This window comes from Grammomys surdaster, unplaced genomic scaffold (assembly GCF_004785775.1).
Source record: "Grammomys surdaster isolate TR1022 unplaced genomic scaffold, NIH_TR_1.0 373, whole genome shotgun sequence".
Lineage (NCBI taxonomy): Eukaryota > Metazoa > Chordata > Mammalia > Rodentia > Muridae > Grammomys > Grammomys surdaster.
The window spans coordinates 8,516,088-8,535,637 of record NW_021604792.1 but is presented as its reverse complement, the minus strand read 5'-3'; the positions used below and the strand labels follow the sequence as shown (position 1 = coordinate 8,535,637).

Genomic DNA, 19,550 nt, shown 5'->3' with positions numbered 1-19,550 from the left:
CTCTCTCTCTCTCTCTCTCTCTCTCTCTCTCTCTCTCTCTCTCTCTCTCTCTCTCGAAGCCTCACCATTCCCTGGGGCCTCTGTTTCTGGAGGTTTAGGTGCATCTTATCTCACTGAGGACAGACAAGACAATCCTCTGCTGTATATGTGTCAGGGTCCTTGATCCAGCTAGTTTACACTGCTGGTTTTCTTATGGGATGGCCTTCCTCCTCAGCTTCTTCCAGCTTTTCCCTAATTCAACAACAGCAGACCCAGGCTTCTGTCCATTGGTTAGGCATAAGTACCTGCATTTAACTCACCTGCTTGTTGAGTCCTTCAGAGGGCAGTCATTCTAGGCTCCTGACTGTAAACACACCATAGCATCAGTAATAGTGTCAGGCCTTGGAGGGTCCCCTTGAGCTGGATATCAATTTGAGCCTGTCACTGAACCTCCTTTCCCTCAGGCTCTTCTCCATTTTGCCCTGAAGTTCTTTTAGACAGGAACAGTTGTAGGTCAGAATTTTTGACTGTTGGATGGCAACCCAATCTCTCTGCTTGATGTCCTTTCAGGACTTGGACTCTACAAGTTCCCTCTCCTCATGGCAGGGCATTTTATCTAAGGTCCTTCCATTTGAGTCCTGAGATTCTCTAATCTCCCAGGTCTCTGGTACATCTAGAGGGTCTCCATATCTCCCACCTCTCCAGTTTGCATATTTCCACTCATCCTGTTGTCTAAGTCCTCACTGCCCAACGAATAAATTCACTTTTTTTAACCTTCCTGTTGTGTCATTCACAGCATGGAGCCATATGAAACAATCCACATTTATTTCCTATTGGTCAGTTACAACTTACTCTAAATTTTTGTTCCTATGAGAAACTGGTTGTTATCCAACCTAGTAAAATGCAGATACATAATATCAAAATGTTTTTGAAAATTGTTGGTTGAATCTTACATTTTAAATGATGAACATCTTATATTATTTACCATAATCCATCTGTTTAATGTCATTTCCCATATAATATTTAAGCTTTCACATATAAAAATATTTTTATCCTAGTATGTTTTATACTGTAGTGACAAATATTATGGCCAAATAAAGCAAGTTTTGGAGGAAAGTGTCTATTTCAACTAATAACTCAGTCAAACTTGATGGGAAATTCAGGGAAGGTAATCAAGACAACAATCTGGAGAGAGAAACTGATGAAAAAGCCCTGAAGAAATGTTTATTGTTGGCTTGCTTTTCATGGATTGTCCAGACTGCGCCTTTAAAGAATCCTCAATCACCATCACAGAAGTGGCTCTACCAAGCGTGAGTTGTGCCTACATAAGTGAATCATAAATCAATAAAATATTGCACAGATATACTGACTGCCCACTTAGATGGAGGTATTCTCTCAAGTTAAGTTTCTTCATCCAAGATGATCCAATCCTGTGCTAAATGAAAAAAAAATCCTAAAAAACAAGGTATTTAAAAATAAAAATCTACTGTAAGAAATATATGTAAATATACTGTATTTAGATTACTTTTGAGATATTTAAAAAGAATAAGTTGTTATAAAAGTAATGTTTGTTTTAACCATTTTTTGCATCCAAGAAAGCTATATTTATACAATTTTGTATCCATCAAACATGTTTTTATATGTTCTACAAAGACTGGAAGATGCTTAGAGAGTACTTAACTTGTAAGCTGAAAGCATTTATAAACCACTAGCTTGAAATTTGAGAACATAATATACATTTTTATGTAATTCAGACCTGAAAATTTACATATATAAGAATATCTGGTAATCTATTTTCTTCTATGATTTGCAAGAAGATCCACATAAAAGAACCCCAGGTCTTTGCACTTTAGAGTTTCCATTTTTGTGCCTGCATCTTAGCCACAAGAATACAGAGAGAACCGTTTCTCAATTTAGCATTGTCCAGAATCAGGAGTGCACCAAGAGAAAAGAAATTCTTAAAGCCTCTGTGATAAAAATCAGCAGCATTCTCTCCAGAAGCAGAGAACACCAAACCTTTATAACTAGGGACAGAAAAGAAATGGAATACAGTAGGATGGAGGCAATCAGTGTCTGCAAGGCTCTGATGTGGGCCGTGTTGCTTGTATCTCAGTATACTTGGGCACTTTGTTGCATCTTCCTCTTATGTTTGCACAGGGAGAATAGTAGCAAGATAAACATAACCAGTGACAACATAAATGATATGAACACAACTGTGGTGTTGGTAAATAGAAACAGTATAGAAAGCTGTGTGTTATTCAAGATCAAGCTGTTAGACATTGTGATTAAAATGTACTCAGGTGCATTAATAACTATAATATTTAAGCACAAGTGAACCAAAGACATTATCAATATCCCGGTTATAACTCTGACCTTTAAATAAAGGAAAATAGTGTTGGAAAAATTTGCTATCTTGAAAAAAGCAAATGATGCTAGGACTTGTAGGCAACCAGAGACTAATCTGGTTGAAAGTTGTCCCTACACTGAATATTATACTAACAATTCTCTCTGTCATCCATTGTCCTGGGTAGAGCATATATGGCCACCAACTAACTAATATTAGGCAGAGCAGTGCAATTCTGGAGATGGCCAGAGCAGTGAGGATAGGATCCACTGAGGAGATCTTTCTTCCCTTTACCAAGTCCATGATGTTCACCACTGCTATGAATCCATTGCCCACGGTGCCCATTATAAATTCCACACTCAGAATGACTATAAATGTGATGTGTAGGACACCATTCATCTTTGCTTAGATGCTTCAATTTCTAGCATCACTACCTAGGGTTCTTTAAAATATGCTGCAAATAATGTCATACATATTCAATATACAAAGCTCCATATCACATTCCCTTAAACAACTTACAGGTCTAATCCCAAAGAAGCCACTAAGCCTTGCTAATGATTTCATTCTTTCCATCATAAAAGTATGTATTTCCCTAAAGATAAATGACCTCCATCCATATGTCATATTCCTTACACACCAACCTAGAGCCATTACAAATTTTGATGCAGGAAATATTGATATTGTGCTGAGAAGCAAATGAAGATATATTTATTTGCATTGTTTTGCCCTTTTTCTTCTTATATACATATGTTAATCTGTTAATATAAGTGTTAAGTACATCACATAAAAATGTATATTCTTTGTATAAGGCAGCAAAAAATCTGAATTTATACTTAGAAATTCCTTAGTACCATGTCTTTAGAAATTTTGAATCAGCTGTGTTCCAGCCTATAGGATAGTGAACAAATCACTTATTACAAACTATCCACAACTCAATAATCTCATGAAAAATCATTATTTTTCAAAATCTCTGTATTGAGAAAATATGTATTCATCAATTGACTATGCAAACAATGAACATGGAAATATTCACACAATTATTTGAATACAAAACACATTCTGTCAATATTATTTTTTTCTGCCATTCAGCATTTATGTAATGTTGTTGTTAAAAAAATGCTAGTAATTATAAATATTGGAAAATTAACAGCAAATATTGTATAAAATTTTACTACATTATCACTGCATATGACGATTATGTGTGAATATCATTTCAGTCTCAGGAAGTACTCACTAAAGGGAATGAGCCTATAAACACAGCAAGATTCCTTTGTCTTTTCTGTCTAACCCTTGTCCCATAGGATACATTTATTTATAGACACCAAGGACCTATCAATTTATCTATGTTCCCTTTACTTTGCCAATATCAGTTCAGTAATCTTTACTATAGGAATGAATATACATGGCCTAACAATATTCAATATAAGTAACATGAGCTAGTCCTTCCTTCCACTTTAATAGGTACTGTGCATGTGAGGGCCAATAATACAATATGAACAGTAACTAAGCAGTAAAACATGCATCATATTTATTCTGCTGTGTATGGTTGACCCTACTCTCAGATTCTGGAACCACGATTAATCTCTTTTTAAATAAGAAAGACAGAGAAAGTTTGAGAGCTAGATAATTAGCTATAGTCATCCCTTCATCTATACTTAGGTAAATGATTATAAAGAGGCTATATGAGATTAATTTTCCTTCATTCAAGGGAAAGAAAGCTGGAGAGAGTGTAGCAGGGAAGCAATGAGCAGATTTTAACACAGACACACACACACACACACAAACACACACACAATCCCTAAATATTAAATATACAAATATTCCAATCTGTGTAAAACCAAGAGGCTTGCTCTAACTTTGCTACTTCCATGTACTAAAATGACACTTGGAAAACAAAACAAACAGAAATGTAAACAACCCTGATGGTCTGTAGAGTAGATGCTCTCAAGTCTGCATTGAGGACTGCCTGAGCACTGAAGGACTTAACTGAGCCCATCACTGTACTTTTGATTCTGAATTGGATATAGCCACATTTAGGTTTCACCTGAACAGAGGTCCTGTAGGAAGATAGTTTTCTTTGCAGGTCACAGAGAAAGTAAAAAATTCTTTTCATCAGACAGACATGTTGTCAGTCACTTCAAATTAATGTTCTATATTGGAGGACAAAGAAAGTATGTACACTTCTTGTTCAGTTATTCATTCACAAGAAGTTTAATACACACATACTCACACATATGTGCATATGTATGTGTGTGTGTATGTGTTTGAGTGTGTGTGTGTGTGTGTGTGTGTGTGCAGAGCCAGGCAGATCTCTATGATTTTACAGTCAACCAGATAATCAACACAATAAGTTTCAAGCCAACAAGGGCTAAACATTGAGATTTCTGACTGTAATAGCAAAGAATAAATAGATGAATAACATTGTCTCTAAAAATTTTCACATGCATTTGGATTATTTAAATTTTCAAAAATACTATTTTCTTTCCCATTTCTAATCTAACACATTTTGTCATAACTTTTATATCAAAATTGTATTTTATTTTCTATTTTATTGGTTATCTTATTTATTTGCATTTCAAATGTTATTCCCTATTCCCAGTTTCCCCTCTGCAAGCCTCTATACCATCTGTCCTCCCCCTGCCTCTATGAGGGTGTTCCCCACCCACCCACTCCTACCTAACCGCCCTAGAATTCCCCCCTCCCACTGATGCCAGATAAGGCAATCCTCTGCTACATCTGCAGCTGGAGCCATGGGTCCCTCCACGAGTATCCTTCGGTTGGTGGTTTAGTCCCTGGGAGCTCTAAGGAGTCTGGTTGTTTGACATTGTTCTTCCTATGGGATTGCCATATGCTTTACCTCCTTCATTCCTTCTCCTAACTCTTCCCTTGGGGTACCCATGCTCAGTCAGATGGTTAGCTATGAGCCTTTGAACATCTGTATCTATATTGATCATGCTCTGGTTATACCATGTTCCTCTCCACAGGTGCTTCACAGGTGCTTCTTTGCCTCAGCATAGTGTCTAGGTTCAGTGTCTGCAGATCAGACCTTTCTTTCATTCTCTGCTCCACTCTTAGTCCCTATATTTTCTTTAGAAATGAACAACTCTGAGTTACAAGTTTTGAGATGGGTACGTGGCCCCATCTCTCACCCAGAGTTTTGTCTATTCACTGGTTATGGTCTCTAAAAACTAAATAAATAAAAAGTTAGTATGGTTCTGGTGTTCTCTCTCTCTCTCTCTCTCTCTCTCTCTCTCTCTCTCTTTCTCTCTCTCTCTTTCTGTGTGTGTGTGTTCGTGTGTGTGTGTGTGTGTGTGTGTTATGGTGTGTTTTCTTCAAACATAACACAAGCATCCCACTTCCATCTTGGAATATAGCTAACCATGTCCTGGTACTAATGCAATGAAAGATGTAGAACGATACAATAATAGTTAGGTTTACTGACACAACAATGTCCACTGGAAGTGATGAGAATCATGAAGTTAGCACAGCTACTTGACATAGTTCCTATGAAGCTGAGCTGATTCCTGCAATCACTGTCCTTCTGTCTCTCACTTTTGGCTATTGGTCTGTGTGTGTTACATTTTTGAGGACTTTCTGCATTATAACTCATTTTATGTCATTTCCTGAAAAAAAATTGAGCCTCTCTAGGTAAATCCTAAAATTAATTTCATTTGACCACTATTTCAAAGTTGTTCTTATGTCCTGGAGACCATCAAACACATATTAAACTCACATAGTAAAACTAATTCATGGTAAATGAGACAGTTGACAAACTGACTGACAAGAGAAAGGGTTATAGATTCAAGGCCTCTTTTTATAAAACCAGTAGAGTTATCAGAAAATGTAGTTTAAAAAGAGAGGAGTCATAGGGGGCACACTCTTGATGGAATAAAATTTAGTAAATAAGGTAGATTGACTAAAATAAACATTTCATAAGTTGTAGCATAGATGGTTAAATATATATTAAATAGTTAAGTACTTGTGTTTGCCATTCGCAAAAAGACTGGTCCAGATATTTTCTGTTGAACTGGAGGGATTTTACACTGTAAACATTTATAACAGGCTCTCATATAATAAACATGTTTCCTTTGGAAAGCAAATATTTTAAATTCTTAAATGTGAGCTTTAGAACAGATAAAAGTCTATTCTGTTTGTATTTTCTAATTGTACTGAAATTATAACCCTGGACATATAATGAAATCAAACACATAAACATTACTTAATCATTAGTCTCTCTTTTTTCTGGGAAACCTATATATCTTAGCATCTAGTTATTAGTCAAAGATGAAAACCCTGTCTGATTGCTAGCCTATTAGAATAGTAAGAGTCCCTGAACATCACAACCGGACTCCTTCCCTCCCCTTGTTGATTTCTTATCTCCTCTTTGAGCTTCCCTGTCAGGAAGGACACTAAGGCCCTCTTTCTCTGCCAGGGAAATGAACAGGCAATCTATGGTAGTGATATTGAGTTTATTCATACAACATAAAGAAAGATAGCTCTAACATGATATTCTAATTATTACTTACTTTTCATCTACAACCCTTCTAATTTACCCCACAGTAAGTGATCTTAGCAGGCAGTAGAATATACAAGATGGAAAATTGAAGTTAAGACCCCATGTAGCAGGTTCATTAAGAACTGCATGGGGACAGTTGTTTGAGGTCAATCATACACCTCTAAATAACTCTGCCCTCACCAAGGTTCTGTATGCTAGACTACAATGTTGTGGGAGAATTTTTTCTGGTGAGACAACATAGACACACTTTTACTTACCCCAGGTACAGAATATATGACAAATCAAAGGAATTATTAGACACCAAAGTCCATCTTTATGAATAATTAGTTGTTTTTGTTCTGCTTTCTTTGTTTGGAATCACCTGTGTGAGCTCAACTGAGGGGTATTTAAGGGGGTAGGGATGAATTCTACATCATCTGTACCTCCAAAAGCTTAATCAACATGGATGACTACACCCAAATGATGCATGTTGCTGCTTTCTGTTCCATTTGAAAGTGATTTGAAAGATCAGAGAATAACTTCAAGGCAACTCATGTCAAAGTCTCCTCCTGACCACTCTGCTGGTTGTAGTCTTTCATTAGTTGTTTGCTCATCACATAACATTGGTGAGGGATAATTCTGAACTTGTAAATTTCAGCTTTTCAAAATATTTTCTCTCCTTAATGGAATGTTTCAATACTGAGTAAATTGTTGAAAGAAAACGAATAAACAAACAACCTGCCATACACTCATTGGTTCTCCAGGTGGACTTGGGTGAATTCAGTTTTTTGGCCTATCATTCAGGTCCTATCTGTAGTCAACAGAAATTCATTCACACTGTCTTAGAAAAATCTGATGCACCACAAGTACTTTTGTGACTTTTACTGGAGACATGAGAAAGTGTCTGTGTCAGACATTGTGGGTCAGAGAATAATTCAACATCAGTCAAGCTTAGTGAACTAGTGCATTTATTGAGGTTACTTATAAGAGGATGGAAAAGGGCTATGTAACATGAATATGGGTGACTCAAAGGCAGGTGCATGACAAAAAGCCCACCCCACATACTGCAGTGACTTCTGAGAGCTGCATTCCAGGAGCTCTCTGCATGACTTAAAAATAGTTCTACAGTTCAGAGTCTCTTCCTCTAGCAACTCTTAGGTTTATGTAACCATGCAGAGGAGGTTCATGGGGCTCATGAGTATCAGAAACAACAGAAGACTTGGAAGTTCTCTTTCTTTTCCCAGTGTAGATGAGGACCTCTCCTCCCCCAGTAAGTAACGGTTCATTCAGTTCTAAGGCAGCACTACACAAAAGGTACACAAATCAGTGCCTGTCTCCAAGTCAAAAATGAATACATATATCTCACATATAAAATTTGAAAAGATTAATGCTTAACACAAAATTCAAATATTTAAGATGATGGAAAGTTATTCTGTATTGAATATACTAATATAAAAATACACAAACATATATGTTAAGGTATAATGAATTTAGTTAGTTCTTATTCCAAATATTAGTATGTAATTTTTATCTATTCAGAGAAGCCATAACACAAATATATTAGAAAACTATACTTATACTTTTATTTTAATAAAAGTATTTTACTATTTTTTTGTGTAAAACTTATACACAAGAAAATTTCAACTGAATGTGACAAACTCCGAATGTATGATTATTTTCAATATTATTCTAATATACTCTGGCTGATTGGTTTTGATTTTGAGATTGTATTTTAATTACAAAATTGCTATATTCCCTTTCATCCATCCAAGAACTTGTAACTACCCTTCTACATCTTCTTCAAATTTGTGGCCTCTTTTTTCATTGGTTTTTATTGCATACATGTATATATTTGTGTGTGTGTGTATATATATATGTATATATATATATATGTGTGTGTGTGTATGTGTGTGTTCATTTATATTTTCGTACCTCTATAATATGCATATATAAATATATATCCACATAGTATGCTTATGTGTATATAAATCCATATAATGTATATGTATACATATACATGCATATATACGACCATATAATTATACTTGTAATTGTATTTTCAGAAATGACCATTTGGCACTGTAGTTCCAAATGGTGTGGTTTTCCCTGGTGAGGACTTTCTCTCCAGCTCATGGCTTTACTCACGCTTGTAGATCTTTCTGTACGTTTGATGCTTTGTATGCTTTCCTAGTCCATTTTCACATGTTTGTTGGTGTCCCCCTTATTCAGCTGACATTTGAGTGGTCAGGCTGATGAGTCTTTAAGGATATAGCTTCTGTTGTTACTAAAAGACATAAACTAAAAGCAAAGTCCTTGATCTTTTGAATCTTATGATCTTTCTGTCTCTCTTCTATATTCTACTCTGAGTCTTAGGTATTCGACTGCATTATAGATGTACTCATTTTGAATCAACTTCAAACTGTTGCATTTCGTTTAGTTGTGATTTTTTGTAGTCATCCTCATCTGTTTTGAAGATTTGTTTTCTTGATGACAAATGAAGATTTCGATTACTTTTGAAGCGATTGACAAATGTTCATATACTTTTGTCAGGGATTATGCTGATTTAGTAAATCAATTGTATATTCTCCTCCAATAATCATTTTTTCACTCAGTTATTTTATGAATACTTAGCTAATTTTACTGTACTAGGCATGGTGATCCCCTTGTTGAAAGGCTATTAAGTCCAGCTACAGAGAACTTGGTTACCACAAAGATATGTGTGCTACTACTGAACCAATAGGGCTATTGTGCAGTGGTAGTCGCTGGTCATTGATGCAGTTCATAAGTGTCATAGTGGAATATGATTATTAGTTGCCTACCTCATATAGAACCTTGCACAGTTTCTTCTGATGCCATGAAAACTAGTCCCCAGGGAGAAAGCAGACAGACCAGTTCCAATTCTGAAGTTCTTATTCCAAATATTAGTATACATGGTATCCTCAGAAATGGGGATTTAAATTTCACCACTAGTATTTCAACAATGTCACCACCAGTAGGTTAAATGTTTCAGGAGTCTCTTGGAGAACCCTGAATAGAGGCACAATAGGTTTTCTTAGCATAGAATTATTCCACGCTTATTGTCATTTTACCTGTATAATCGATCCTACTCCTGTATTTACCTCACTTTTCATTTCCTACAATGCTCACCTATCCAGTTTCCCATGAGATCACTTATATCCTGCTAGAATCTTTATCCTCCTTGTACTCTCCAATGTATCACCCATCACAGCTTTGAAGCCCCACAGTTTCTTTTTTCCTATATAAGAGCTCAAGATTTTGTCCAAGGAATTCTGGAATGTATTAGGGACCCATGGTGTCCATATCTTTGGCCCGGCAACTGAGACAAGGCAGCACGGAAAGAGTGGCTTGTCTCAGCTTCCTGTTTCCCAGAATCATCACCAATGAGTGGCTTATAGAAAAAATTGCTCCAGAAATGCGGTCAAATAAAAGCATTACTATTTTCTTCATCAATCCAAGGTTCACAATTCCTATGACAATGAAAAGTAAGTATATTGTATACAGTAGTAGGAAAGAGAACCCAGTTTGCAAGGCTTTCATGTGGGCCATGGTGCTGGCATCTCTAAGTCGTTTGGCATTGACCTGCATCTTCTTGTGATGCTTCCACAGTGAGTAGATGAGCAGGAGAAAAGCTACCAGAGACACTGAGAAGGGTATGAGCATGAACAGGGAGTTGATGGGTAAGACAACTTGGGATGAGGTGGTGATTAAGAAAACTGTGGATGAGTTGGTGAATAAGAAAAATCTTGGAAACTGTGGTGAATTCCCCAAACTATAAGACATATTTCCTTCATAAACTTCAATTGAGAAATGATCATAAAGCCTCAAAGAAAACAGGTTTAAAATCAAGAAAATCAGTGATACCAGTATTATCATTAAAACCACCTTTTTAACTCTCCACTTTAGGTAGAGAAAAAAAGAGTTAGAAAAATTGGCTATCTTGAGAAAATAAAAGACACCAAGGCATGTAGCAAGCCAGATGCTGAAATGGTTGTTTATGACCCAGATAATGCTCATTGCTATAAACATTTCTGATCTCATAAGCAAACGTGGGCAGAATATGAATAACAGTATACAAATGGCCATAGACCACACATAATTAAGTCTGGTAAGGGCCAAAATGGTAAGAATCTGATCCACTGGAGAGATCCTTCTTCTCTTGACCCAGTCTATGATATTCACTACTGCTATGAATCCATTTCCTAAGATCCCCAGTACTAATTCCACAGAGAATATGATTATAAAATTAATCCAATCACTGTTCTTTATTGTCTGTGAGAACATGCTTCAATTTATAATGTCTCTGCTTCATTTATAAAGCTCCACATAGTGGTTGTTAAAATTTCCGAATAATCATGCTTTCAAATCCCATATACACATTACTGACTAGGAAACATCTAAATTTTCCTGGAATTATTTCATATATTCTTTATAAAAATCTTGGCTTTTCTTCTTCCAAAAGAGATCAACTCTGCTTCATCCAGACACTGTATCTTATATCCAACTTTCTAAAGTTGAATAAGATGTTGAATTTTCTTGTGCTTAACCTACAAAAAAGATATATTTATTTGCATTATGTTCACTTTTTCCCTATCTGCACATTTTAGTCACACAACTAGGTTTCTGAGCAATATTAAAAAAAATTAGGCATGTGGTACATCCTTAGGTAATGATCTATAATTATTTTGGTTAGTAAATTAATGAAACTCTTTATTATGCACACATACACACACACACACACACACACACACACACACACAAACACACACACACACACCCCAAACTTTATTGACATTGGTCAAAAATCTTTCTACATAGTACCAAAATTATCTAAAAATCTATTTGAATATCACTGCACCTATGTTCATTTCACAAACATTATACTAGTTATTTTAATTTATGTAACTCCATATTGGCAATCATTTATTGATATACAAGACACACATGCACAAACATCCCTTTTATGGAAAATCAACCCTTTTCTATTTTCATACCAATAAAATTCTCACTGATTCCATAATCATATATCTAGATCATGCTTAGAATCATGACAATTCCCTGTATTTTGTTTTATTTATTGCAAAAGTTATAATAAAATATAGAGCGCTACTGTTGTCCTGCAAGTGTTCTGACAAGCCATACCTCTAGCAACCTTTTTTTTTTTTACTTTATATTGTGAGATAGTCTCACTGAATTGCTTAGTCTCGCCTTAGAGTCACTCTGTATTCCAGACAACCCTGGACTTGTGATTCTCCAACCTTTTCCTTAGGATTACACCTGTTTCCTCAAGGCACAGCTTCCCTAATAGTTGTTGATATTGTTCTAAACAGAATTCTATGTTTACGGTATTACAGTGCAGTGTTCAAAATATTGTTTCATGTGTTGGAATGAAAGATTTTATGTGGTCCTTGGAGCTGTGTTTAAGGTAAATAAGTTCCTCTGCACAGGAAGAATCTTCCACACTCTTACCTCCTCCTGTCCATAGGCTGATGCCTTAATTAGCAGGAAAGACGTGAGGCTTTCTGTCTACTCTTCCTTGTCAACCATTAACTTCTTCTCTGTAAACATCATTATAGACACCAAGTAATATTAACAATGACACACAACCTAGGCAAGATGGGAAGTAAATTGCATGGTTATAGTAATCCTATTTAAGGAGTTATCAAACTAAAGAAAATAATATATTACATGCTACCATAAAACAGAAAAACAAGTATCTTACTTATCATAAATGGAAGGGAAAACTAGAAAGTTATATTGTAAAAGACTGACCCTACATTTCTTATAGGCCCTAAGAAACAAACCATGTAAAGACTAACAGTCCTATATAATTTAAAATTTGACCACTACACTACAATTAGGAGATAGATATATTGAAATAGTAGTCAGGCAAGAATGCACAAAGTTTAAGAGAAAAAATAGAAACAAACATAGCACCAACACAGAGATAGATTGATCTTTGTTGTTGGTTTCTTCCAGTATAGTAAAACATCTGAATTAATTTACCTATAAAGAAGAAAATTTTGGTTCAGACTTCTTGAAGTTTCAGCTCTTATCTCTTGGCTCCATTGTTTTGTGGTCTTCGGCATGGCAGAATAGCAAAACACTAGTGGAGAAAAACTGTTCCTGCCATGAAGAAAACAAGTGTAGAGTAAGAGGAAACACCTGTTCCCCTAATATCTCCTTTTAGAGCATGTCTCTTGTGATGTAATTTCCTACTTCTAAGCTCCTCCTACATCTTATAGGTTCTGCATCTTTCTATATACCACCAGGTTAGTGACATAGGGAGTAATTTATGGCTTTACATGGGCATTTAACATAAAAATTTAATTGATCTTCTGGCTTATTTCCCCCCAAGTAATAAGAATATGCTTTGAAAGGAATAATGCAAACACAAGTATAGGGCCCAACTCTGTGGAAGGAAAGCTCATGGCAGAATTTTCTGAGTTTTAGAAAAGGAGCTGAAGTAAGTAAGGTTTTGCTATACTCCATTCTGAGGAGCTTGTCTAAACCCTACCACTGTTTCCTTTCACTCTGTATGGAAACAGATTCACTTGAATATCCACTTGACATCCAATTGAAATGCCACACCACTTTAAGGACAATATTTTTTATTCAAAATAAGAAAACTTCAACTATTTGAAAGGTCCAAAATACCAAGACAGCATTTCAGGAGGTCAGTGTCAATATTTATTTTAGAACCAGCATTTTATTAAGAAGCAGAAGTCATCAATTAATCTCACCTTAGATGTGTTATTCTCGACAAGTTGTATATACTGCCTGTAGAAAACATAATTAATGTGCTAAATCATACATAATTATCTATGTATCTGTATACATTGTTCATTGTTTCTAAAATTATAACTCCTTGTCTATTAATGTATTGTTACATAAACCTCTATATAAAATCTCTATGATTGAAGAGAAAGAAAAAATTATGCTTTCGTTTGTCTGGATTTTTAGTAGTGTTGTTTTTAATTTTAACTTGTACTGTTGAAGGTAAAAATAGAATGTTATACAGTGCAAATAAATTCAAAAATAAACATATATCTAAATACAAGAACCATAATGAAACAAATGAGAGTAGTCACCTTAATGCTTTGTGGACCAGGTAAAGAAAATATATGACAGCACATTAATCAATTAGGTCTTCAAAACTGGAAATATATTGATTAATAGAACCTGGGAGGCTCTGTTATGATTAGGAAGAAAAGAAAAAAAGGAAGAATTGGCTCAGGACACTTAGTGATCAACCCTAAAACACTTGAGATGGTTATGTCCTGAAAACCTGGTAAGTTTCATTCATTGCTGCCTATGTGTCAATATTCTTCTGAGAAACACATTAAAATTACATCATAAGAATTCATAGGTCTGTTAACCTGAAGAATCAAAAGATAGATGGTATCCACACAGATAATAGGATTCAGAGGACAAGATTTATAATCATATTCTATAGGACAACAGTCATGAGATCTTTCATGAATTAAGTATTTGAACACAAGAAATTTTGCAGTCCACTAAATGGAGTGGTGGTTTCTAAATATCAGGTCCTCTCCCTCAAAAATTTACCTCTTGTCCTACCCAAGATATATATATATATATACACTGTATTTGTGTGTTTGGACTAATTCTTGATGTATGATTGAAATACATCAATTTGCCAGGTGTTCAAGTTTCCTATTGCTCCTCATCTGTGGAATAAAAAAAGCCTTATTATCTTTAAGCCTGTAAATTATTCTACTTCTATTGTAGGTTCTGAGCCACAGGGATCTGAACAGAGTCCCAAGACTCAGTAATACATAATCACTATAGTCTTCAAGAAATAACACTGTTTGCAACAACAGTCTTGAAATTACAGGAATCAATGTTAAATTTTTGTCATACTTGCGCTGGGTTAACATACTTGGACACTGACGTAACCAGATGAAATACAGGATGAATGCAGATAAGCATAGATTTTTATTATTCAGGCTGATGCTTTCAATGTGTGCAGACATCACCTCTGTTTTTGTGTATATTGCTTCTGAATTGATAAACATCTTTCAGTAGATGTTCATTGTCAGTTAAATGGGTTTCTAAGAAAAGCAAAAAACTTCACTGCTTCATACAGCCTATATCACTTGAGCTACCAGGTCTTCTGATTGTATTTGTGTTATTTTATTCATGATCCTGAACACGGGCACTCATGCCTCCTATGCACACACTTAGAGTTTCACCACCAGCACTCCACACAAAGTTTTACTGTTCATAAAATGTCATGCTATTATAAGAAAGCAGAAAGTTCCTAAAATAACAAAATCCTTTCACCAAACAGAAGTTATAATAGATTTCATTGCAAACTAGATTAACATGAAAAAACATTACACCACCAAAATGAAAAAAAAATCGACATTTCTAATGCTGTAACACTTTAATATAGTTCCTCACATTGTGGTGACTCTCAACCATGAAATTATATTATCACTATTTTATAACTGTAATTTTGCTACTATTCTGAATCATAGTATAAATATCTGATATGCAAGATATCTGATATGAGACTGTTGTTAAAGAATTGATAAACCCCCAAAGGAGTCACAATCCACAGACTGATAAAAACTGATCAAAGAAGAGAATGAAGTCCTAGATTTGTATGATTTAACAAAATTTAATCACTGTTATAAAAAATAAACAAACTCATAAGAAACAACAATATTGTAGCAGTTATTAAAACTAACACTAATAAAGTCTGGGGCCTGATTGATTCTATAGAGTTCTACTAAACTTTAAAACATTAACTTGTGTGGTATGTGTATAAGTGTCTGTGTGTGTGAGTGTGTGTGTGTGTGTGTATGTGAGTATGTATGAGTAAGTGCTTTTGTGTATGTATGTATGTATATATGTATGTATATATGCATGTATGTATATACATATATCTATGAAATGTTCTGTACCATGATAAAATTAGTTTTATTTTAAACATATAGATTTGACCCAATAAATCCAAATAAATATTTCAATGCAATACATAAAAAAGCATAACCTAAAATTATATTATGGAACCACATTAACAAAAATAGACTAGTAGTGACATGAAAAATATATACATGAATACACAAGAGAAAGGAACCAAGAAATGAACCCATATGCTAATATGTAATATTGATAAGAGTAGTGAAACAAAGATACATAAACTCGCTAGCCACAACTTAAATACATTCGCACATCTAGAGAAAAATAGAGAAATCACTTAGAAACAAAGCACAAAGACTTCCTTTAAGAGATTCTAGTAGAACATAAAATAAATCCAAATTTGTCAAATGAGTTTACATGAAATTGAATCATTTCTGTAGGTCAAGAAAAACAATCCTGAGCAATCTTAAATCTTATTCAGAAGTGGGAAATGTTGTTGCCAACTATGTATCAAATAGGAGATTAACCAAACACATTAAGAACTAAGAATTTAGTTATCCCAGTCAAATAATCCACTGGAAAAGACAAATAGGTTAAATACAGATACATACTTAAATAATACTCAGCATCCTCAGAATCTGTGAAATAAAAATTAAAACTCCTTTGAGATTCCATCTCACCCATTAGCATTTCTATCTTCATGAAAACAAATGAGAATAGATGCTGCTGAAAACTGAAGATAAGGAGGAGTCTATACTTTCTATCAGTGGTGGATAAACTGGGAACCTCAGAGAGAATGTTCCTTCAGAACATTGAAAATATACAACTTGCCAAACCACCTTAAAGTATAAAACTGAAGGCCACTACACCAACGAGCAACAAATACAGTTGCATATTCAAATATATTAAGATAATAACTAGCCTCTATGTACATGAATGAATAAAAATGGGACAATATACACTTTTTTAAGCAGTCATAAAATAATGGAATTGTTGTACTTTCAGGAAAATGTGTACAAATGATAATTATGCTCAGCAAAATAAGCCAGATCCAGGAAAGCAAATACCATGAATTATCTCTCTAGTACAGAATTTGTCTCTAAATTTAATTTTACACGTGTGAGTTTGTGTGTGTGTGTGTGTGTGAGATAGAGAGGGGGGAGAGGGAGGGAAGGAGAATGGGACAGAGAGAGAGAAAGAGTTAAATAAGAGAATGTAGCAGAATACAATATGTGAAAAAAGAAGAGCTATTTAGAAGAGGATGTAGACTGGCAAAAGGGATTCAGGGGAATGAAGGACAACTGTAAAGGAGAGCTGTGAATAAGACTAATATGCAATGAGATAGATGTGTTACAATGGCCTAATGAAGCCATCTTGGTGTGCCAATTAAACAATGAGTTCTAGATAAAGCACAAATAATGCACATACAAAATCACAGGCTCTGAGCAACTGCCAGCCATACGGGGTACCAGTGCTTAGAAAGGGATATAGACATGGAGAATCAATGCCGGCCAAGAAGCTATATGCACTTGGTATCCATTGGTAAACAGGAAATAATTTTTTTCCATAGATTGTCACTTGGTATATCAAATTCACTGCAAACAGGCACCATGGCCAGGAGTAGGTGGCAAAGACTGAATGATATCCTTGAGTGTCTTGTGGAGTTCATTTTGTTTTGTTTTGTTTTGTTTAGGGCATTTTTGGTTTTACTGATTAAGCAGATATGTCCTTTCCCCCAAGGATTTGTCTGTCAAAGAGCCAAAATATAGGACTAATGAAGCTATGTTTTCCTAAACCAGGACAAATGAATGGCTTGAAAATGAAATGCTACCAGTAACCTATCAACTAATGTTGTCTATATAATTTGACATCCCAGCAGATCTTCAATCTGCTATGAAAAAACACAAAGTAGATCACAAAAAGAAAAGAAAGAAGATCATGCTTTGCACAGCCTTCCTATTGACCATATTGATGACATTGAGAAACACTGAGCCAAGCAGCTTCACCTTCCTGGGATGTTTGCTCACACAGACAGTAAACAAAGGAAACAGAGCATGGAGGTAAGAACATGAAGAGTTTCATAAGGAAATCGTCATACTTGACAAGTTGTAGATGTGCCTGAATTTGTCTTCCATGATACATTTCCTACATATTTATTTACCTGAATTGGTTCATATGAGATTTATTGTCTAATAATGTTAACATGGCAACTTTAGGAAACAAAAGCACTGAATTCCCATCATAAGCAAAGGGTTGTTATTTGTCTTTTTAGTTCAGGAGAAATATGTGAGATTGGATGATTTGGTTATCTTATGAAAATAAAATTTGCTGAGACTTGAAGCAATGCAGATGTATGGAGAGTCCTGCTATCCCAGCAGTACAAACATCCATCTTCACTTGTGAATTTTATCAACCTGGATGGACCATGTGGCCTAGATGAACACCTGTATCTTCCATTTCATGAAGAAACCAATTGGGAGCCAGCTTGATTAGTGTAAATTTCATTATCCAGTAAAATATAGATATTGATTTTTTTCTGAAAAAGTCAGAATTGTTTATAATACTTTGAGACATTAACAAAACTTACAAATGCAAATTGTATCACTAACCAGGTGAAATTTCAGCTAGGGATATAAAATTTCCTTCATATTTTCCCTAATTTATGGTTATTGATTTTCAAACTCAAGCTGAATTCTAATTTGCTAGTATGCAAATAAAGACAAACTTTCTTTACTGTTTTGCAAGATTTTGTCTTGTCTAGTCTCTATGTAAATTGAATTCACCAAGTACAGATGACACTGGTAAAAGTTTAAAACCCATTGTGTGGGGAATTCTGGCAAAGACTAAAGTGGTAGATGAGCCTCAGTCTTCAGAAGATGCCATAAGTGTCCCTCAAAATCCACAGTTTATTTTTATAAATACAGTGGCCTCATCAAGAAAAATTAACAATGGACATGTAGGTTGCTTTCTTATTTATTTCTTGTTTGTACTGTATCTCCCAGAAAAAATTATTTCTGTATAATTATCTGAAGAAAGATTGGATTGTAGTTATATTATTTACAAGCAGTAAGCACAAACATGCACACAAGGACCAACAATAATATCAAAAACACCACTAGCAGCACCAAATACATATACATATTTCATCTGGTTACTGAAAAATAATAATAAGGTTCGATCAGATATGAGTTATTTTCTGTAACTGGAGGTAAAAACAAGTCTTATTTTATTTGACATTTTATTTATTTACATTTCAGATGTTATTCCACTATTAGTCCCCTATCCCATCCCTCCTCCTCCTCCTTTTTTTTTTTTTTTTTTTTTTTTTGTTTTTACACCATCAAAATAAAATGCAAGTATTAAGGTCTGTTCTAGGTTGAGGAACTAGCAATACAATAGATGCAAATAGTCAAGGAACAAGCAAGACAATAAACCCAGATAGTCAAAAAACAGGCAAGACAATAAACAGAGTCCCATAATCACTCCTTTGATCACTATTTCTAAGGGCTTATCAGGATGACTAGAATATCTGAGCCTACTTCCCTGTCCTAGCACAAAGTCATTTGAAGCCTGAAGCCTATTTCTTTTTTCTAGCCTAGGATTTAGACTTCTCTCTGAAGTTACTTATTTGTTCAAACCTATTGTCAGATTCCTGCCTGCAGTCCATTTTGTTATCATCAGTCTATGACAGATTTCTTTCAAGCCTCCGATTTCTTTGTCCTTAGCTAATGTCAGTTTCCTGTCAGGCAGCCCTAAAAGCTCTTTACATCTCCCTCTTTATAATTGCATTAACCAGACTGAGCATGTCTTAGTTTGTTTTGA

The 19,550-nt window shown here is 34.9% G+C and overlaps 1 protein-coding gene and 1 pseudogene across 1 annotated transcript; both read right to left on the bottom strand.

The window, feature by feature from the left end:
* Positions 1-1,908: 1,908 nt before the first annotated feature.
* On the bottom strand, positions 1,909-2,722 carry LOC114632391 (annotated as a pseudogene).
* A 7,396-nt stretch (positions 2,723-10,118) lies between these two features.
* LOC114632331 (taste receptor type 2 member 123-like) lies at positions 10,119-11,120 on the bottom strand. Its single transcript, XM_028780868.1, has one exon. The coding sequence runs from the start codon at positions 11,118-11,120 to the stop codon at positions 10,119-10,121; it is 1,002 nt and encodes a 333-aa protein (XP_028636701.1).
* Between the last annotated feature and the right edge of the window lie 8,430 nt (positions 11,121-19,550).

Excerpts from the sequence above, each read along its gene's own strand:
- LOC114632331 (XM_028780868.1), bottom strand. The coding sequence starts at position 11,120 with ATGTTCTCACAGACAATAAAGAACAGTGATTGGATTAATTTTATAATC.